The sequence below is a fragment of the Sphaerodactylus townsendi genome, linkage group LG06, assembly GCF_021028975.2.
Source record: "Sphaerodactylus townsendi isolate TG3544 linkage group LG06, MPM_Stown_v2.3, whole genome shotgun sequence".
Lineage (NCBI taxonomy): Eukaryota > Metazoa > Chordata > Lepidosauria > Squamata > Sphaerodactylidae > Sphaerodactylus > Sphaerodactylus townsendi.
The window spans coordinates 3,681,880-3,703,632 of NC_059430.1; the positions used below are offsets into that span (position 1 = coordinate 3,681,880).

The 21,753-nt window shown below is 47.9% G+C and overlaps 2 protein-coding genes across 8 annotated transcripts in view; one reads left to right on the forward strand and one right to left on the reverse strand.

Moving 5' to 3' along the window:
• LOC125434940 (lithostathine-like) overlaps positions 1–8,827 on the reverse strand; it is a 148,733-nt gene extending 139,906 nt beyond the window's left edge. For 4 of the 5 annotated variants that reach the window (XM_048500817.1, XM_048500820.1, XM_048500819.1 and 1 more), the window contains exons 1-2: positions 8,704–8,827; positions 6,880–6,961 (exon numbers count right to left, since the gene is read on the reverse strand). In XM_048500817.1, coding sequence (XP_048356774.1) covers positions 6,880–6,949 — 70 coding nt within the window. In that variant the 5' untranslated portion in view covers positions 6,950–6,961; positions 8,704–8,827. Of the gene's footprint in view, positions 1–847; positions 969–2,184; positions 2,329–3,497; positions 3,614–6,879; positions 6,962–8,703 lie in introns of all 5 variants that reach the window. The other variant, XM_048500822.1, reaches the window with a different exon arrangement.
• Positions 1–21,753, forward strand: part of LOC125434938 (C-type lectin-like) — a 443,381-nt gene that overhangs the window by 102,185 nt on the left and 319,443 nt on the right. The window contains exon 1 of one of the 3 annotated variants that reach the window (XM_048500808.1): positions 17,988–18,060. The exons of the other annotated variants lie outside the window; for them this stretch is intronic. Within the exon in view, the coding sequence (XP_048356765.1) occupies positions 17,990–18,060 (71 nt within the window). The 5' untranslated portion in view covers positions 17,988–17,989. Of the gene's footprint in view, positions 1–17,987; positions 18,061–21,753 lie in introns of those variants that run through there. 3 annotated transcript variants of the gene reach the window in all.

Genomic DNA, 21,753 nt, shown 5'->3' on the forward strand with positions numbered 1-21,753 from the left:
CGGGAGGGAGGAAGGGAGGGAAAGACAGAGAGAGGGAGGGAGGAAGGAAGGGAAAGACAGAGGGAGGGAGGGAGGGAGGAAAGGAGGAAGGAAGGGAAAGACGGAGGGAGGGAGGGAGGAAGGGAAAGATGGAGGGAGAGAGGGAGGAAGGGAGGGAGGGAGGGAGGGAGGAAGGGAAAGACGGAGGGAGGGAGGGAGGAAGAGAAAGATGGAGGGAGGGAGGAAGGAAGGAAGGAAGGAAGGAAGGAAGGAAGGGAAAGATGGAGGGAGGGAGGAAGGGAGGGAAAGATGGAGGGAGGCAGGAAGGAAGGAAGGAAGGGAAAGAGGGAGGGGGGAGGGAGGAAGTGAGGAAGGGAAAGAGGGAGGGAGGGAAAGAGGGAGGGAGGGAGGAAGGAAGGAAGTGAGGAAACCTTCCTGCATAATATATTCCACTTCTACCTGCCAGAAAATCCAGAACCCCATATCTGACCACAGACTATTTGAAGAGGCCTTTGACTCCCCTGGAGGACGTAACATTTGTCTGGTCATTGCTTAGAATTACATTTTGCTCTCAGCTCATCAGGCCAGAGACCCCAGAATTCAACAACAGTCGTCCTCAACATTTGTCTGGCGCAATGAGGAATGTAAAAAGTTCACAGGCTCTGCCTGAGAAAACACCAGAGGCACGGAGCTCTCAGGACTCACCCCCCACTCCATACCTTGTGGGTGGGTGGGTCAACGGGCACAGGGACATAGGTGCCCATTTGGACACAGAGGCAGCCAATGGTGCATGCAGGATTCATCCCTGACGGACTTTTTTCTCACTCTCCCTCCCCTCCGTTCCTTTGTCCAGACCGTTTTTACATACTTGTGTTCCAGATGTTGGCCATGGAGATGCAGTCGTTGGAGGAAACGGCGGTATTGAGGTTGTGGCCGTCCCAGAGAGGCAAGCTCAGGGGGGTGGCATCACTCCATTCCCAGACCATGTACTGAGGAGGTCAAAAAAGGATCACCTTGTGAGAGAAGGCGAGTGGAGGAGAAGGCAGACGAGCAGAGAAGGCCGGGGGCAGGGGGTTCAGAGCGCCTCCTCTGTGGAAAAAAGGCTCACGCTTTGGGGGGTTTCTGCTAAAGTCCCCTGAAGGGGAGAGGAGACGGGATGAGCGGTTTAAAAACGATGAGTGGCCCAAGCATGGGGAGATGGTTGGGTTGTGGACTCTGGAGAGCCAGGGTTGATTCCTCACTCTTGCACATGAACAGTGGACCTTATTTGGAGAACTGGGTTCAATTCCCTGCTCCTCCACATGAAACCGGCTTGGTGACCGTGGGCCAGTGGGAGTTCTGCTGGAACCGTTTCAGCCCCACCAACCTCCTAAGGTAGGAAGAGGGAGGGGAGAAGGAGGGGAGGTGGTTGTAAACTACTTTGAGACTCTTTGCAGGAAAGAAAGGCAGGGTGTAAATCCTGTAAATGAGCAGCAGTGGCGTAGGAGGTTAAGAGCTCGTGTATCTAATCTGGAGGAACCGGGTTTGATTCTCCGCTCTGCCGCCTGAGCTGTGGAGGCTTCTCTGGGGAATCCAGATTAGCCTGTACACTCCCACACACGCCAGTTGGGTGACCTTGGGCTAGTCACAGCTTCTGGGAGCTCTCTCAGCCCCACCTACCTCACAGGGTGTTTGTTGTGAGGGGGGAAGGGCAAGGAGATTGTCAGCCCCTTTGAGTCTCCTGCAGGAGAGAAAGGGGGATATAAATCCAAAACTCTTCTTCTTGTTGTTCTTCTTGTTCTTCTTCTTGTTCTTCTTGTTCTTCTTGTTCTTGTTCTTGTTCTTCTTCTTGTTCTTCTTGTTCTTCTTCTTGTTCTTCTTGTTCTTGTTCTTCTTGTTCTTCTTGTTCTTCTTGTTCTTGTTCTTGTTCTTCTTGTTCTTGTTCTTCTTGTTCTTCTTCTTGTTCTTGTTCTTCTTCTTCACCACGTCTCTGGGGGAAGGGAGGTGGGTCATCCAACAAAGGTCATAGACATACATTCAGGATTGAGAGAGGGAATTAATGCTCCCTCCAGGTGGTGGTCCCTTTGCACAGGTTGCTGAACATGGATTGGTTCAGGAGGAGAAGGAGGAGTCACAGGGTACTCTTAGGTTGCAGGCCTACCACTTAGGTCAAAGTCCTACCACTGGGGTAGCCAGCGGGAAAAGAGTCCTCAGTGGACCACCTACCCCATTGCTGGATGTTGTCCTCAGACCAATCCAGACGTCGGTAGCGCCCTTTCTGCTCAGGTAGGTGCTCACTATTCTGCCCTCGCTTGCAGAGAGGAGGGAAGCCAGGTAAGTTTCGGGCCCACTCTGTCCCTGACACACGACCTGCGAGGAGAAGAAAGAAGCCATCAGAGGAACTCAAAGCTCTCAGCTGTCTGGCCTGTATTTCTGGCAGCCAGGGGGCCCGGTGGAGGCCACAACTTTGAGTCTGCCGGTGAGCGGAGTGAAAAGAGTCAGCCCCGACACGGCAACGAGTCTCCCGCTTCTCGAATCCTTTTTTGACGCTGTAGTGCAGCCCCTCCGTTTCGCTGCAATCACGAGACGTCTGCATGTCTTTTGACAGTACTTACAGTAACTGCGAAAACGGGTTTCATCCAGTGGTGGGATTCAGCCGGTTCGCACCACTTGGGCAGAACCGGTTGTTCAAATGGTGCTTGTCAACAACCAGTTGTTAAATTAATTGAATCCCACTACTGGTTTCATCCTTATCCTAATCAAGGGGAAACCAGAACAAATTATTCATCTAAAACTAATAAACTAATAAACTAATAAAACTAAACTAATACGCTGCTTTTAATGGGGTTTTAATGATTCAAAGACTATAGAGCCATTTACTATGATTTATTTAATGATCTGAGATTTATTGATTTTATTTTGTGCTCTTTTTGTATGTTCACCGCCCTGAGCCCTTCGGGGGAGGGCGGTATATAAATGTAATAAATAAATAATAAATAAATAAATAAATAAAACAGGCTACAACAGAGGAATACACCCCTCCCGCACACACACACACACACACACACGTTTCTTTCCATTTGCTCTGGTTTCGTTCGTTATTGAAGTCTCTGCCTCTATTTGTTTCATTTTTAAAAGGCGGCCTGATAAGGACACAGAGAGAGCACCCGGTTCCTTCGGCGGAGAAGGAGAGAGAATCTCTGGGCTACCTTTGGGCTAATTGGAATCCTTACATTGTGGTCTTTCATGTGGGTCTTTTAAAAAATAGGTATCTTTATTCATATTGTAAGTGACGTTGAGTTTAGCAAGGTATATAAAAAGGCAGGTAGACACAAACAAGCAAGCAAACAAAAGATACATGGCATTTCCAAGTTCTTCCTTCCCCATAATAATTCCATATTCTCATGAAGTCTGATTCTCAGAGGTTATGGGATGCCCCTTGTGGGGTCACAGTCCCTGCGCCTTCCACAAAACTCCCCCCAAGTCTCTGTTCATCATAGGATAGCAGTAATCCCACCCCTTTCCTCAGTGGCACTTACCTCTGCAAGATCCCAGGAGACGTAGTTATAAAACAATTGATAGCAATATTGTTTGTAGTAGAAATTGCCAGGACGGCATTGAGCACGGGCCTCAGGCTTGGTGCCGTTCTGAGCACCTGCGAGAGACAGAGGACTGTTTGAAAAGGACGCAGGAACCCCCGACAACCACAACTGCAGCAGGATCCAAGCTGGGAAGCATTGCTTACCCACCGAAGGGGTGCCAGATCATAACCCAGAAATTCCCTCTGTTTTGTTCCTTTTCTTCAGATCTTTCTCCTGTTTGTTTGCTGTGCAGAATAATGACTGCAGAAGGCCTGCATAGGTCATGTCTTGCTGGACGAGGAACACGTTGAAATGGTATATAAGCCTTGAGTGTAGCGGATAGGGGGAGGCAATTGCAAACCACCCCATAAACATAGGCCCCTTCCGCACATGCAGAATAGTGCACTTTCAATCCACTTTCAATGCACGTTGCAGCTGGATTTTACTGGGCGGAATAGCAAAATCCACCTGCAAACAATTGTGAAAGTGGATTGAAAGTGCATTATTCTGCATGTGCAGAAGGGGACATAATCTGCCTAGTATTTATTTATTTTATTTATTATTTAGATTTTTATACCGCCCTATCCCCGAGGGGCTCCAGGCGGTGTACAACAAAAACTAATACAAAATCAGGTTCGGGAGCAAACTATACAATTAAAACAACAGCAACCCACAGAGGCTCCATCCGTGTGGGTATTCGTTAAAATGTACTAAATTTCTTGGGTGCTGTGTGGTTTCCGGGCTGTGTGGCCGTGTTCTAGCAGCATTCTCTCCTGACGTTCCGCCTGCATCTGTGGCTGGCATCTTCAGAGGATCCTCAGAAATTGACGCCCAGGAAGTTGAGTCACAGATCCTCTGAAGATGCCAGCCACAGATGCAGGTGGAACGTCAGGAGAGAATGCTGCTAGAACACGGCCACACAGCCCGGAAACCACACAACACCCCAGTGATTCCGGCCGTGAAAGCCTTCGACAGTACTACATTTCATTAAAAACAGCGGTTAATACCATAGTAGAAGGCGTCCGGTAAACCCGTTTTCTTAAAGCCCTCCCCAAGGGAACGGCTGGACTCCTCCATAGGAGGGTAACCTAGATGTAACAGAGCAGGGGCACCATACTCAGCGGCTGGTTGCTCCAAAGGCCCGGCGGAACAACTCAGTCTTACAGGCCCTGCGGAATTCACCAAGATCCCGCAGGGGCCGGACAGCTGGAGGAAGAGTGTTCTCTTGGAGTGTTCCGCATGGAGGCCAGCCACATCATGGAGGGGGCGGGGACCACCAGTAAATTAGCCTCTGCTGAGCACAGAGGACGAATAGGGACATATGGGGTAATGCGGTCCCGAAGATAGTAAATGCTGTGATATGACATCATCCCGCTGGGTCAGTAATGTCTTCTACGGTGCTTCCACAGACAACTACTTCTGCCTTTTAAAGTTATTCCTAGAGGGGAATTTGCCTCCTTGGTGTCTCTTCCAACTCTATGATTCTATGATTGTAACAAGCCCTGGGAAGTAGGTTAGGCCGAAGGGCAGCCAATTAGCTTCCATGAGTGGTGATTCGAACCCGGTTCTCCCGAACTCTAGTCCGGCACTCCAACCATTACCTCACTCTGGCTGCTAAGGCATTTCATATTCAAAAACTTCCAATGTAACTTCTGAAAAAATAATCAAAGTAGGCTAATGAGTCTTTTAGATAACATTCAGAATGTGACGATTGAACTTCAGTGAGAAAATTCTCCTTCAAAACTCTTAGTGGGGAGAGTAGAAAATCCCCCCCCCAAGTTAAGAGTGCTGTCAAATATACATACATACATAAGCCTTTATTGGCATAGTCAGAAAGAAATACATAAATCAGGAGCAATTGCTGCCAAATATTGATTCCAGCTTTCTACTCTGCTCTGTCTTGTCTTGTCTGACCTCACTGCTAAAATGCTGCGTTTACAACTGCTCCTCTTGCCTGGGGGGCCCACCCTAGCAGAGGCGTTCCTCCCATTGGGCAAAGTGGGCAGTTGCCCTGGGCGCAGCCTTGGGGGGGGGGGGGCGTAGGTTCGTTTGTGGGATTTTTTGTATTTTCAGTGTTTTTTCCGTTTTTGGCCTGCGGGGGGGTGCATTTTTTAGGCTAGCAGCACCAAAATTTCAGGGATTCTTTGGAAGACTCTCCTGATGATATCACCCAGGTTTGGTGAGGTTTGGTTTAGGGAGACCAAAGTTATGGACTCCCAAAGGGAGTGCCCCATCCCCCATTGTTTCCAATGGGAGCTAATAGGAGATGGGGGCTACACCTTTGACTGTCCATAACTTTGGACCCCCTGACCCAAACTTCACCAAACCTGGGTGGTATCATTAGAAGAGTCTCCTAAAGATCCTAAAGATACCCTGAAAGTTTGGTGCTTCTGGCTTAACAATTGCACCCCTGACAGCAGGCACCCCCTAAATTTTCCCAGATTCTCCTTTTAAATCCACCCCCTTCCTGCCAATGCTTGTTTTCTTTCTTTCTTTTATTCTCTCAATGCCTAATAAAGGTTATTATTATTATTATTAAATCCATCCCCTTCGGCATGGATTTAAAGGGAGAATCTGAGGTTTCCGGTTTAAACATTGAAAGTGATACTGTTTCAGGGTGGGGGAGAATCCACCCCAAAACAGCATCACTTTCAATGTCGTTTAAATGGGGGACCCCAGATTCTCCTTTTAAATCCACCTTAAAGGGAGAATCTGGGGTGATGCTGTTTTCCCCAATTGGAGGGACTGGATACAACACTATGAAATGTTTTCATAGCAGTAATAAAACATTTCGAAAGCATTTTCAAAAATATTTCTGCTGTGTTCAGATTTGTGAGTTGGGGCATGTTCTATAATGTGATGGTGACTTTGAAACAACCTGGTGGAAAAAATCATTGTTTGTTTACCGTGGGAGAGGTTGGCCGCCCGTGGGTGGGGGGGCATCAAACTCAGGTTTTGCCCAGGGCTCCAGTTTGCCTAGGTACGCCCCTGCACCCTAGTCTTCCTAACCTTAACCCCACACCAGTTGAATTCACAGCTAACCCTTACCCCTCATCCCCTTCACAATCCTGATGCCCTTAAGCACTTTCTACTTGGGTCAGAAACTGGTTTCCATCGCTGTGCTTGAACTGGGCCATTTCTCTTGTGCCAACAGACAGATGGGCTCAGAGGCGTCGCTCTGACTTTCTTTCCCTTGGTCGATTCCTGTGCTCACAGCACCCCCGTGTGCCCAGCGTGTGAACCTCAGGCCCTGGCATCTCCCCGGCATCTCCGTCTGACGCCATCAGGCTTGGAGGCCCTCCTGCCACCTGATGCTAAAGGGGATGTCAACATTCCTTACCTTCTTGCGCCCAGGAGCTGGAAAGGAGACTGCCGAGAAGGCAAAGGAGAAGGCAGGCAGAGAAGGACATCTTGGCTGCACCCTAAAGAGACAAGGGGGGGAGTGTTAAGAAGAGGAGCGTCTTGGGGGCCCACCTGGCCCAGCTACCTCTGCTGCTCTCCACTGCCATCTCCCCCCACCCCTGTGCCTGCCCATGCCTCTTCACCCATGCAGCGGGACTCTGCTTTGCATTTGCGCCTCTGCGTGAACATGGGCCGATTTAGGAAGGCATCTGTAGATTCTTCTCTCCTGCAGATGTCTGAATGCAAGACTCAGGAAGAAGAAGAAGAAGAAGAAAAAGAAGAAGAAGAAGAAGAAGAAGAGGAAGAGGAAGAGGAAGAAGAAGAAGAAGAAGAAGAGGAGGAGGAGGAGGAGGAGGAGGAGGAGGAGGAGGAGGAGGAGTTTGGATTTATATCCCCCCTTTCTCTCCTGCAGGAGACTCAAAGGGGCTTACAATCTCCTTGCCCTTCTCCCCTCACAACAAACACCCTGTGAGGTGGGTGGGGCTGAGAGAGCTCCGAGAAGCTGTGACTAGCCCAAGGTCACCCAGCTGGTGTGTATGGGAGTTCACAGGCTAATCTGAATTCCCCAGATAAGCCTCCACAGCTCAGGTGGCAGAGCTGGGAATCAAACCCAGTTCCTCCAGATTAGATACACGAGCTCTTAACCTCCCACGCCGCTGCTGCTCCTTAACCTCCTACGCCACTGCTACGCCACTGCTGTTTGCTCCCATCTGCAGGACTTGTTGTCTTCGGACCCTGGGAGTGCCCCTCAACCTGTAGTTTGTCAAGAGTTCACACGAAGGGCAACAAAAGGCAGACGATTCTTTGCCTTCCTTTCTTGGAGAGCCAGGAGTCTCTATTTATTTAAAATATTTTAATGCCACCTTTCCACCCAATCAGGGTCCACAAGGCAGATTCTGCTGGCACAAGATTTCATCCAGCATAATCTGTTCTGGGCTTTTGCATTTCTGCATTGTTCTCTGAGCATCAATTAGACAGATTTGGACTATGTAGATAGATAAAGATGGACAAACTTTAATGTCATTGTGCACGCACAACGAAAATACAAAAATACAACCCCCCCCCCCCGACGCACATTTCTGCAGTCCCTTCACCCCATCTTCCACAATTCCACTATGTGATGGCATACATTCTTTAACTTTGTGTGTGTGTGTGTTCAATCTCCAGGTACAACTTCCACGCAAGGAGCTGGAGCATTACGCCTCCTCTTCCGACAGCAGCATCAATTTCTCTCCCTGCCCAGTTTGGTTTTTTTGTCACCAGGCAGAATCAGCTGCATTTTTTATTGCGTGTGTGTGTGTGTGTGTGTGTGTGCGCGCGCGTGCGGCATCTGAGGGTTCCTCCATCAAGAAGATGCAGTGACCAGGTAAACCATCTCCCCCTATTGCGTTGCACTTCAAGGTATGACACCTCTAAAGAATGGGGGAGGGGGTCTCTTTGAATTGCACTCGCTGGGGAAGGGCGGGGGGGGGATAAGCAAATTGCAATCTGGAAGCAAATGCCAGGTTTTTGCCAAGCAATTTCTGGGGTGGGCGGCCCGGGCAAGGGTGGGCCACTCGCGAAGTAGCAGAGAGCTGGACTAGATGGGACTCCTGGTCTGATCCAGCTGGCTTGTTCTATGTGTTCTTATGTTCTAACCTTCTCCTTTTGGTTTGCACTAGGGCACAATTTCCTCCCTCCCCTTATTATCTTCAGTTACCCGTATTGCCGGCGCTGCTGACAATAACATACACAAAAAGAAACACATCCTGAAGGACCTCACCGTCTGTCCGTCTGTCCGTCTGTCCGTCTGTTTCCTGGATAGTAGATCAGGAGCTGAGGAGAGAGCAGAACATGCAAGAAACTGGGAGACCCTGTAAATTTATAAGGCAGGAGCCAATTGATGATGATGATGATGGCAACTCTGCAAACATCTTTTCTCTTGCCAGCCTCCAATCAGCTTCAAGGAACACGAGAATGCTCCTCACTCATTGGCTGAGCCTCCCACAAAAAAGGAACAGAGAAGCGTTGAAAGAAGCCCAAACAGACCAGGGACACATACATATTTTTATTCAACTTCCTTGGCAACGGGGCTTTCTTGAGGATGTGGACAGGAGCAGGTGAAGATCGGCCCAGGTGGCCCACGAGTGCTTGCAGCTGACGTCCTGGATTCCCCTAACCTTCCACTGCACACATATTAGGGACCCAAGGAGGGCAACCATTTCTCTTCTGTTTATTTAAAACAGTTATTAGCTGCCTTTCTCCCCTGTAAGAGGCTTACAATATAAATAAAACACTATATAGAAGCACAATAAAAAGCTGTATTGTCGAAGGCTTTCACAGCTGGAATCACTGGGGTGCTGTGTGGTTTCCGGGATGTATGGCCGTGTCCTACCGTGTTTCCCCGAAAATAAGACAGTGCCTTATATTAATTTTTGCTCCCAAAGATGTGCTATGTCTTATTTTCAGGGGATGTCTTATTTTTCCGCTCCACAGTTGCATGCTCTGGTCAACGGGCATGCTTCCAAACAAAAACTTTAAAGGCGCGTCTTTTACTTTATATGCCTTATATTTCGCACTTCAGCAAAACCTCTGCTACGTCTTATTTTCTGGGGATGTCTTATATTCGGGGAAACAGGGTAGCAGCATTCTCTCCTGACGTTTCGCCTGCATCTGTGGCTGGCATCTTCAGAGGATCCTCAGGAATTGACGCCCAGGAAGTTGGGTCACAGATCCTCTGAAGATGCCAGCCACAGATGCAGGACACGGCCATACAGCCCGGAAACCACACAGTACCCCAGAATAAAAAGCTATTAAAGCCATTGGAAGCTAGTTTAAGAACTCCAAATTGGACTACCAATATGAACAGCGAAATCATTCCAAAATGTTATCCTAAATAAAACTGTCTTCAGTTTCCTCCCGAAGATCGACCACACTGTGTCCCTCTTCCCTCTAACATACTTCCCTCTGTGATACATCACTGAAGATGCCGTCCACAGATGCAGGCGAAACGTTAGGAACAAGATCCACCAGACCACGGCCACACAGCCCGGAAAACCCGCCATAATCAGTGGAATCCGGCCGTGAAAGCCTTCGACAATGCGTCATTCAAAAATGGTGTCCCAAATAAAACTGTCTTCAGCTGCCTCCCTGAGGAAGAAACATTATGAAGAACGTCGACCAGGAATGGGCAGGCATGCCTCCCTGAGAAAATCCTTCCCTAATTGCAGGGATGCTGCTAGAAAGGCCCTTTCTCATGTGCCCAGCAGACAAGCGCCTTTCATTGGTGGGACAGGTGTAGGCACAGATCCCAGATGTGTCCTCCTCCCAGATGTGCCCTTCAGAATCCTACAAATGGAGTTTCTGGTATTTCTTGCTTGGTTTATGTTAGCTTCTTGGAGTCTTGCTTTAGTCTTCAGGTGCCTGGGCCCCGTTCGGATTGGGACCACATTGTGAGGCAAGGGGGCCATCTCCTCCGGACTGTTTCTCTGATCTGAAAGGGTTGTTTTCAGATCCCCTCCATGCAGTGGTGGGATCCAAAAATTTTAGCAACAGGTTCCCATGGTGGCGGGATTCAAACTGTGGCGTAGCACCAATGGGGCTGGGCGGGGCACGACGGGGGCGTGGGCGGGCATTCCGGGGGCGGGGCTGTGGCAAGGACGCAGCCGCTGCGCCGGTCCTTGGGCGGGAAACGAATGCACGCAGGCGCAGGCTGCCACGCACGCCGGTGAACCTCCTGCTAGACTGCTTCAAGTTCTGCGCGCTACTGCAGAGAGGAGGGGCATAACTAAGGCAAAAATCACGTGGCAAAATCACCAATTCGTAACCCCCTCTCGGCACACACAAATAATGAGTAACCTACTCTCGGGAACCTGTGAGAACCTGCTGGATCCCACCTCTGCCTGCATGCAGCAAACACCCTTTGTAATTCCCACCAAACTACAATAATGTGGGCTGGATAATGCTGTTGTTAGATGGATTTGTAATTGGTTGACTGACCGAATCCAAAGAATGCTCACCGATAGCTCATCTTCGTTCTGGAGAGAAATGGAGAGAAGTGACTAGTGGGGTGCCGCAGGGTTCAGTCCTGGGCCCAGTGCTATTCAATATTTTTTTTATCAATGACTTGGATGATGGAATAGAGAGGGCATGCTAATCACATTTGCAGATGACACCAAATTAGGAGGGGTAGCTTACACTCCGGAGGACAGGGGCAGGATTCAAAATGATCCAGACAGATTAGAGAGCTGGGCCAAAACTAACAAAATGAATTTCATCAGAGATAAATGCAAGATTTATTTGGGGGGGGGGGGACTTTAAAATTAGAATGCTGGACGCCACTCCTCCCTTTCGGGGGAAGGGAGGGAACTTTAAAAATAGACTGTTGAACGCCATTCATTTCATTGAGATTTATTGTATATTTATCAGAAATAGTTTTTTACGGTTTTATCGCTGCTTTTAAATGTTTTAGTTATCCTACATTGTCATTCTTTATGTTGTACACCACCCAGAGCCCCTCAGGGATGGGGTGGTATAAAAGTTTAAGAAATAAATAAATAAATAAATAAATAAATAAATAAATAAATAAATAAATAAATAAATAAATAAATAAATAAATAAATACACACACACACTCTGGCAGAAAAAAATGGAATGCACAGATATAGGATGGGTGACAACACTATATGTGAAAGGGATCCTGGAGTCTTAGTAGTTGTTGGGATCTGGGAGTCCCGACAACTGAACCTAAGTGGAGGCTGGATGACCATCTGTCAGGAGTTCTTGAACTGTGTGTTCCTGCATGGCAGGGGGTTGGACTGGATACCCCTTGGTGTCTCTTCCCACTCATTCCGCACATGCAGAATCATGCACTTTCAAACTGCTTTCAGTGCTCTTTGAAGCGGTGCGGAATAGCAAAACCCACGTGCAAACAGTTGTGAAAGTGGTTTGAAAACGCATTATATTGTTACAGCAGGGTAACGGGCTCAAAATATTTAAGCCAAAAAGCTTAAGCCGACAAAGGAATAAAATCAGATCAATATTTTATTCACGCCAACAGACGGGCAAGACAGCCTCAGGGGAGCCACACTTAAAATGGCTGCTGTCTCTTACTTTTATAGGTTACATCAGAATAATAATAATAATAAGCCTTTATTTGGCATAACAATAATCATAACACAATAAAAAAACCTGAGATAAAAGGTATACAAATACAAAGGTTTAAGATAAAAGGTATACAAATACAAAGGTTTAAGATAAAATATAAATTATTGATTGTGCATCACCTCCAGTAAAAACTGTGCAACCAATTCACAAGTTTCATTGTCAGAATTGTCCAGAAGGAAAGGGAGTCTACTTGATTCTTCCATTTCACTAGGTATCCTAGAAAGAATGTTGGAATATTTTGATCTGATATTAGCAGATTTAGGGCAGCAAAGCAGTTGATGTGCCAATGTTTCAATTTGTTGTTCACCACAAGAGCATACCCTTTCGCTCATTTCCAAGTTGTTAAATCTACCACGCAATAAAGCGGAGGGGAAAACATTGAAGCGAGCAAGTGTGAGGGCTCTTCTCTGCATTGAATTAGTCAAAAAATACAAATAGGGAGCCATCCTGTTTTGATATAGGGGTATTGAAAGATGTAAGGGTGAACAAGTTTTCATAGCAGCCCTAAATAAATTAATCCATTCGCTTTCCAACAATTTTTGTTTTAACAAGTTGTAGGATTCTGAACTAGATAGCGGGAAAAGCGAGTCGAGAGATATACCAAGTGATTCAATCTTTCTTTCGATCAGAGAGAACCATGGATTAGCCTGAGTATCAGACAAAAGTAGGTGAGTCAGCGAGTGCTCATCATGCGAGAAATGCACATCAGAATAGCAGTAAAAAGAATACACCCCAAAGTTCATCATCATCAATCAATCATTTTGAAAGGGTGGGGATGGGGCAAACTAGTGCCCTTATTGGAAGATGTCAGTACTCTGCCTTTGACGTCTTATGAACTTAGGCCCAACTTCCCCTTATCAGTTACTGTTTTCTACCGTCCTACTTTTCTAGACAAAGAGCCTAAACGTTTAGCCATGTTCTTGCTTTGTATCAGAAAAGAACAGACTCAAGGTGCCGGGCCGGGGCCAGAAGACCTCGAAAACAACTTAGTTCATAATCTCATACATTCCCATGTAGAATTGAGAACAAAGCTTTTTGCTGATCTGGCTAGTAACAAAAGCCAGAAAGCAAAAGGGCTACTTTGGTTCATCTTTAATTGATCATAATTAAAGCATAAAATCATAAAGGCAATGCAATTAGAAAAAATATCAGTATGGAAACTTAAAAGATTTTTCAATACTTGTTCTGCGCCTACAATATTGCGTGTGCGGAAGGGGCCTAAAATTCTATGAATCTGGAGAAGCAAAGGTTAAGCGGGGACATGATGGCTATGTTTAAATATTTGAAGGGATGTCGTTGGGGGAATGATTCCCTGTTTGAGTAATTAGCAGAGTAAACAAGAGACCAAGAGACAGTTGCTGTGATGATATAAAAAAGAAACTTTACTTGCTAAATTAGGGTAGGGTATACAGGGAATATAAAACAATAAATCCCTACTATTCTAGTACAAACTTCGTTACAGAACTTAGGCACCTGTGAGCCCAGGTGTGGCCTAGGGATTCACCTCTTAAGGTGAATCCATGTTACAGGTTCAAAAGATATACCTCATGTGCTGTGAGACAAAGAAACTCTGGCTCCTTCCGCACATGCAGAATAATGCACTTTCAAACTGCTTTCAGTGCTCTTTGAAGCTGTGCGGAATGGCAAAACCCACTTGCAAACAGTTGTGAAAGTGGTTTGAAAACGCATTATTTTGCGTTGTGCGGAAGGGGCCACAGTTAACTTTATAACCTCTGACCTACCTGCTCTGTCTCACATAAGTGATGTTGGATTAACTGCCCAATGGCCTAATCAATGAGTAAGACACTGACCTCACTAGCTAATTAACATGCACACACTTAATCCCTTCTTGTCAGGATTGTGACAGACACTTGCAAACATAAGAACATAAGAACAAGCCAGCTGGATCAGACCAGAGTCCATCTAGTCCAGCTCTCTGCTACTCGCAGTGGCCCACCAGGTGCCTTTGGGAGTTCACATGTAGGATGTGAAAGCAATGGCCTTCTGCGGCTGTTGCTCCCGAGCACCTGGACTGTTAAGGCATTTGCAATCTCAGATCAAAGAGGATCAAGATTGGTAGCCATAAATCGACTTCTCCTCCATAAATCTGTCCAAGCCCCTTTTAAAGCTATCCAGGTGAGTGGCCATCACCACCTCCTGTGGCAGCATATTCCAAACACCAATCACACGTTGCGTGAAGAAGTGTTTCCTTTTATTAGTTCTAATTCTTCCCCCCAGCATTTTCAATGAATGCCCCCTGGTTCTAGTATTGTGAGAAAGAGAGAAAAATTTCTCTCTGTCAACATTTTCTACCCCATGCATAATTTTATAGACTTCAATCATATCCCCCCTCAGACGTCTCCTCTCCAAACTAAAGAGTCCCAAACGCTGCAGCCTTTCCTCATAAGGAAAGTGCTCCAGTCCCTCAATCATCCTCGTTGCCCTTCTCTGCACTTTTTCTATCTCTTCAATATCCTTTTTGAGATGTGGTGACCAGATGTCATGTCGAAGAGGGAGCAAGCTGGTTTTCTGATGCCTCAGAGACTGGGACACGGAGTCATGGGTTCAAGGTGAAGGAAAAGAGATTCCACCTAAACATGATGAAGAACTTCCTGATCGTCAGGGCTGTTCGACAGTAGCATTCGCTGCCTCGGAGAGTGGTGGAGACTCCTTCCTTGGAGGTTTTAAAAGAGAGGCTGGATGAACATATGTTGGGAGTGTTTTGATTGTGTATTCCTGCATGGCAGGGGGTTGGACTGGATGGCCCTTGGGGTCTCTTCAAACACTATGATTCTATCCCAGAATTCAGCTCTCAGGTTGTGCTGTGCCATAAAATAGGGTGGGTGGGGACGGGGGAATTGAGGATGGTCTTGCAAATGCATCTTTGCTTCTGGGGTTGGGACGTGCACTGCATCAGACCCATTTTTGACAAACTGGGGGCTGCCCCTTGCAGCTAGCGCTTAGCACGGCTGCTGCAACCCCTTTCCCGTACTACTCTGCAGTGGAGAGAGACGTAGGCAGGCGTCTGAACTGGAGGATATAAGCAGCACCTTCTCCTCCGTAGAACAAAACAATGGGGGTTGGGCTCCTCTTCCCTCCAAGTGGGATTTTTGGGAACCTGCCTTATGCTCAGCCCTGACAATCCAAACGAGGCAGGGTCTCCAGAAAGGAGGACCCCCCGGCCACCCAGACATCAACGCTTGGGTGGGGCGGAGGAGGAGTCTTCCTCGTTCTTTTCTGTTCTCTTCCCCGAAGGAGGACAGAAGAGGACTTAGCCTGCCTTTCAGGCCAAATGGAACAAACAGCGTTGTGGCATTTGCTCTTTTGTCTGCTCGGTTATGGATCGTTTTACCAAGTGATTCAGCACCAGCTTCTGTGTGTTTATGTGGCTGGTCGGGTCATGCTGGCCTGCCCCAAATACGAGGAGGAGGAAATAGCTCTTTCACTGCTTTTTAAAAATAAAGTCAGTTTCCTTGTTCCGTGCACAGCCAGGCTTCAGTCTTGCGGTGTGGGAGTCAGGGCTGGGTTAGGGCATGCTAAGGCTTGCCTGTATGTCAAGTTTAGGAGGCCACACAGCAATATTCCCAAATGCTAATTTAATAATGTAGTTATCTCTTCAAGGATAATAAAGGAGCCCCAGGATGCGAACCGGTCAGCTGCAGCGTTGCAGGCCATTTACAGACGTTTGGTCTCCTTTGTGTCGAGTGTACATTCTCTTTGATGGACTCTCGGTTACGAACATGCTTCCCACTCTCCGGAATTCACCGCGCTCTCATCGCAGAGAATGCCTGCCCTTTCCAAAAGCTCTCTAAGGCTCATTCCGCACATGCAGAATAAGGCACTTACAAACTGCTTTCAGTGCTCTTTGAAGCTGTGCGGAATGGCAAAACCCACTTGCAAACAGTTGTGAAAGTGGTTTGAAAACGCATTATTTTGCGTTGTGCGGAAGGGGCCAAAGTGTGACTTTTCAGGGAAAGCAAAGGGAATCAACGCACGCTTCACTTTCTTCGGGTTTCCTCTCTCCTCCTGGCTTTCTCTGTCCCCACAATAGCAGTTACTCTTGCATGGATTGAACAAGAAAGGAAGGGGAGGCCAAACGGTGGATTGGGTTGGGTTGGCTATGCACACTTCGCTTGCCTGACTGTCACCCAGTTTGCCCTCCCCATCAGTGAAGATGTCACTTGCATTGGTGGGATGGGCAACCACATTGGCATGGGCCTGAAATGTTTCCAACAACCTGTTCTGCCTCTCCCCCCCCCCCCCCCGAATCTGGATCGGGCTGTAACTATTCTCTCAATTTCAATTGACACTCTCCTTGTGTAAAAGTCGCACCTTGTTGTCCTCCTGTTCCCAACTACCATTTCTCATCTCACCGCTTCTTGTGGTGAGAACCACACAGTTGTTGTTTTTTGACATAGTCTAGGTTTAAATCTATTCCATATTCTCAGAATGACATGTCTGAGGTAGTGATTATTAAAATTGTATTATTGAAGGCTTTCACGGCTGGAATCAAATGGCCGTTGTGGGTTTTCCAGGCTGTGTGGTTTTGTTCTGGTAGTTTTCGCTCCTAACTTTTCACCCGCATCTAGGGCTGGCATCTTCAGAGGCAGGTCACAGTAAGATCTGCTTCTTTGCCACAGACAGAAATACATCTGGCTGTGACACACCTCTGAAGATGCCAGCCATAGGCAACTCCTATTTAATTCCAAGGGGGATATCAAAGAAATATTGTCCTCAGTGAAGAAGAAGAAGAGGAGGAGGAGGAGGAGGAGGAGTTTGGATTTATATCCCCCCTTTCTCTCCTGCAGGAGACTCAAAGGGGCTTAAAATCTCCTTGCCCTTCCCCTCTCACAACAAACACCGTGTGACTCCTAAACTCCTCCCACACACGCCAGCTGGGTGACCTTGGGCTAGTCACAGCTTCTCGGAGCTCTCTCAGCCCCACCCACCTCACAGGGTGTTTGTTGTGAGGGGGGTAGGGCAAGGAGATTTTCAGCCCCTTTGAGTCTCCTGCAGGAGAGAAAGGGGGGGGATATAAATCCAAACAACTCCTCCTCCTCCTCCTCCTCCTCCTCCTCCTCCTCCTCCTCCTCCTCCTTGTCCTCCTCTAATATTGGCATGAGAGGCAACAATGCAGCACTAGGGCCAGTTATGTTGCTGCAGAGCAGCTGTGCAGCAGTGCCACGTATCCACAGTGGCCGCAGTGGGCCAGAGTCTCTCAGGAGCAAATTCCTGCTCCTGGTCTGGATGTGGGATCGCCCCCCTTTTGCCCACCGCAAAGCTGTGCCGGCAAAATCAGTGGTTCAACCCATGGGCCACCATCATGAGAGAGAATGAAATGCCCCTCTGGTTGGCAGAACCCTGTCAAAGCGCTCAAACTCCCAGAGGGGGCCGATTAAGGGGCTGTCCAATGGGGAGGCCCCACTGTTGGCCCACCCCCTCCACATCTACCTATGGGCGGGTTATAGACCACATAAACCCATTGTTACCCACTCTGTGTCCAGCCCACACCTGCCTTGACCTGGCCAATTCTGACAGCTCCCAGTGTCTGCAGCCGCGTGACTGGCGGCATCTGCCCTCTCCATCACAACTGCAGCTCTGATGCTTTGGTGCTGACATTAACGGCTCCAGTCTCTCTCTCTCTCTCTCTCTCTCTCTCTCTCTCTCTCTCTCTCTCTCTCTCTCTCTCCCGCCCCCCCTCCCCGTTTTCCCACATTTCCAACACACATCCTCAATACACAGTCCTCTAGTTAAACTGTGAGTTTTCCCAAGGGAAATATTTTTTATCAGCGTATATATGAAAAAATATTTCCTCAAAGACAGGCCAGATCTCAGAGTTTACTTTACAATAAATTTTTCCAAACTGACCCACCCACAAATGCAGCCTATAAATGTCCCAACAAATGTCGTCATTTGCACAGGTGGGTGACCAAATCATCAGCTCAACAGGTGAGCCAGCTGGACAGAGAGACAGGTGAGTACCAGCCGTGCTCCCTCTGCACCTTGGCGCTCAACGGGAAGGGTTTCCCTTTCGCTGGAGTTCAGCGTCTGAGATTTCCACAGTGAAAGTGGACTCCCTGCCGTTGTTGTGTCCTTTAGATTAGTGGCCACCATGAGCATCCAAGATACAGGAAACAGGACTCTGTGGGATTGGGGGGGAGCACTCCCAGCATGCCCAAAGGGACTTTTCTTTTCAGTAATTATAATTCTTTGGTGCTGCACAGGAGAGGAAGGGAAAAGGAGCTGGTAAGCCAAGACTCAAGTAGGATATACAAACCGTCTCTTCTTCTGTTAGGTTATACATTGAAAATGCTGGCATCCATTGAAAATGCTGGGGGGAAGAATTAGGACTAATAAAAGGAAACACTTCTTCACGCAACGTGTGATTGGTGTTTGGAATATGCTGCCACAGGAGGTGGTGATGGCCACTCACCTGGATAGCTTTAAAAGGGGCTTGGACAGATCTATGGAGGAGAAGTCGATCTATGGCTCCCAATCTTGATCCTCCTTGATCTCAGATTGCAAATGCCATAGCAGACCAGGTGCTCAGGAGCAGCAGCAGCAGCAGGCCATTGCTTTCACATCCTGCCTGTGAGCTCCCAAAGGCACCTGGTGGGTCACTGCGAGTAGCAGAGAGCTGGACTAGATGGACTCTGGTCTGATCCAGCTGGCTCTTTCTTATGTTCTTATGTTCTAACTGAAAACAGTGTTACCGTAGCCATGTTCACATCCTGCAACGAAGACAAGTAGAAGCAGGCCCCTGCTCACGCAGCCTAAATGTGTCTACATTAGTTTCTACAAAAGAATCAAGGCTTCATGTGCAGGAGTTAGGGAGGGGGGATGACAAATCTGGTTCACCAGATTAGGGTCTGCCGCTCATGAAGTGCTTTGGAGCTGACCGGTCCCAAATACGGATCTGTCTTCTGGGTGACGGGTGATGCACATGCTAAAAAGCAGTCTGGGATGTTTAGCTAAAGCGGTTAGGAAGCCAGCAGGGAGGTTATTTTGCACCCCAAAATCCTCTGATGAGATTTCTGGGCATCCCTAATGGTCAGTTTCCCTCACCCCTGAAAGCTGACCTTTGGGTGAGACCTCATTGCTGTTCTTTTTATCCTTGGCTCTACTGAGCGGCTCCTCCAGCTACAAAGGCTGAATTATATGTAGTCTCTTTTCTTCCCCTGGTACACAAGGGATTTCCTTTAATTGCTATTAGTCAGGCTGGTGCTGAGAGGTTCTTTACAGGAGGGAAAGTGCAGGGAATAGACCCAAACTACTCCTCCTCCTCCTCCTCCTGCTTCTTCTTCTTCCTCTTCTCCTCCTCCTCCTGCTGCTTCTTCTTCTTCCTCTTCTCCTCCTTCCTCTTCCTCTTCCTCTTCCTCTTCCTCTTCCTCTTCCTCTTCCTCTTCCTCTTCCTCTTCCTCTTCCTCTTCCTCTTCCTCTTCTTCTTCTCCTTCTCCTTCTCCTTCTCCTTCTCCTCCTTCTCCTCCTTCTCCTCCTTCTTCTCCTCCTTCTCCTCCTCCTCCTCCTCCTCCTCCTCCTCCTGCTGCTGCTGCTGCTGCTGCTTCTTCTCCTCCTTCCTCCTCCTGCTTCTTCTTCTTCTTCTTCTTCTTCTTCTTCTTCTTCTTCTTCTTCTCCTCCTCCTCCTCCTCCTCCTCCTCCTCCTCCTCCTCCTCCTTTCCATGTTCCATGAATGAACAGATGTGCAAGAACTATCTTGCTGGAGTAGGTCAAGATCTAGTTTAATGTTCTACATCTAGATTAGATTACTACCATTTGCTCTGCATGGGGCTGTCCTTGATAAGTTCCAAAGCTTCAGTTGGTGCAGAATGGTGGAAGAAGAAGGAGGAGATGAAGAAGAAGAAGAAGAAGGAGGAGGAGGAAGAGGAGGAGGAGGAGGAGTTTGGATTTATATCCCCCCTTTCTCTCCTGCAGGAGACTCAAAGGAGCTTACAATCTCCTTGCCCTTCCCCTCACAACAAACACCTGTGGTGAGGTGGGAGCTGTGACAACAAAGGTCACCCAGCTGGCGTGTGTGGGAGTAATACAGGCTAATCTGAATTCACAGATAAGCCTCCACAGCTCAGGCGGCAGAGCTGGGAATCAAACTTCAGTTCCTTCAGATTAGATACACAAGCTCTTAACCTCCTACGCCACTGCTGTAAACTAAAGGTTATAGCAGCAGTTTGGCCCATCCGCACAGGCTCCCTATTGGTTTCACAGGCAAAAATTCCAATGTCCTGGTGTTGATTTCGCCCTATTATGCTGTTTGGGACTGACATATCTGAGGACACTTACTCTTTTGAACTTACCCAACCACTACAGTCGTCTTCAGAGGCGGTGCTTGGGATGCTTCTGGGATTAGGTAGGTGGCAACCTGGAAGGCCTTCTTGGTCGTGGCACCAAAGTTCTGGAACTCTCTCCCCAGGGAGACTCAACTGTCCCCTTGCTGCTGCTGTTTTCCACCAACGGGTAAAGACTTTTTGTTTCTTTTGACATCCCTTCAGCGATCTCGTCTTCTTAACTGATGTTTTAATGGCTATTTTTATGTCTTGTATGCAACGTTCCCCATAAACTGTGCAGCCAAGCAGACCCTGTACTAATGCCATGCAGTTCAAGCAGCGGCTGGCAGGGGGGCTTTCGCAGGCGGCTCTGTGCTGCTCAGAGGTAGGGAACCTTTGCTTAGCTCCCTGGCACGGTTAGGAGGACAATTGCTTGTATCTATTTTAAGAAGAGGAAGAAGTGTTTGGATTTATACCCCCCTTTCTCTCCTGTAAGGAGACTCAAAGGGGTTTACAACCTCCTTTCCCTTTCCATACAAAAACACTATTGGAATTGGGTAGGGCTGAAAATCGAAGAACTGTGAGCCTTGGCAAAGGTCACCCAGCTGGCATGTGTGGGAAGCGCAGGCTAATCTGAATTCCCCAGATAAGCCTCCACAGCTCAAAATGACAGGCTGGGAATCAAACTCGGTTCCTCAGATTAGATACCCGACCTCTTAACCTCCTATGCATGCTGCTCATGAGGCAGGGGTAGGAACCTCTTGACTCTCCAGATGTTCAGGAACTACAATTCCCATCAGCCCTGCCAGCATGGCCAATTGGCCATGCTGACAGAGCTGCTGAAATGGATTCCTGAGCTGGAAAAGCTTGCGATTCTATCTAGTGATAAAGGTCTGCCAAAAAGAAGGGAAGTATACCATTCCTTCAGTCTTCCCAGATTTTTTTTGGTAGGGTGGGGGGGAGAATGGTTTTAACGGCTTCCATGTGTGACTCTGCATTGTTAGTCACGTTGGCAGCCTTTGTGAAGGTAAGAAGGTGGCTTTCAACTTTTGTAAATAAATAAATAAAATTTCAACACTGCAACTACAGATCTGTGCAGTTGTCAGCACGGAGGGCAAGAAAGCATCACTGCATTCTTTCCGCCTGCCCAAAAGTCAAGATGGAAACGTGACTTCCAGCATGTGCTTCTGTGCACATACACAAGGGGGGGGGGGGTCTTCATTTTAGTGAGTGAGGGTTTGTGCACTGAAAAGATTTAGGTCTGGGCGGGGTCACTTTGCATCATCTGTGTGGATAACATTACATTGAACCAGCAGCCTAGCTTTAAAGATCAAGAGTGCTGCAGTCTCCTGTCCTGAAGTATGACCTTGCTGGGAAAGCATCCACGT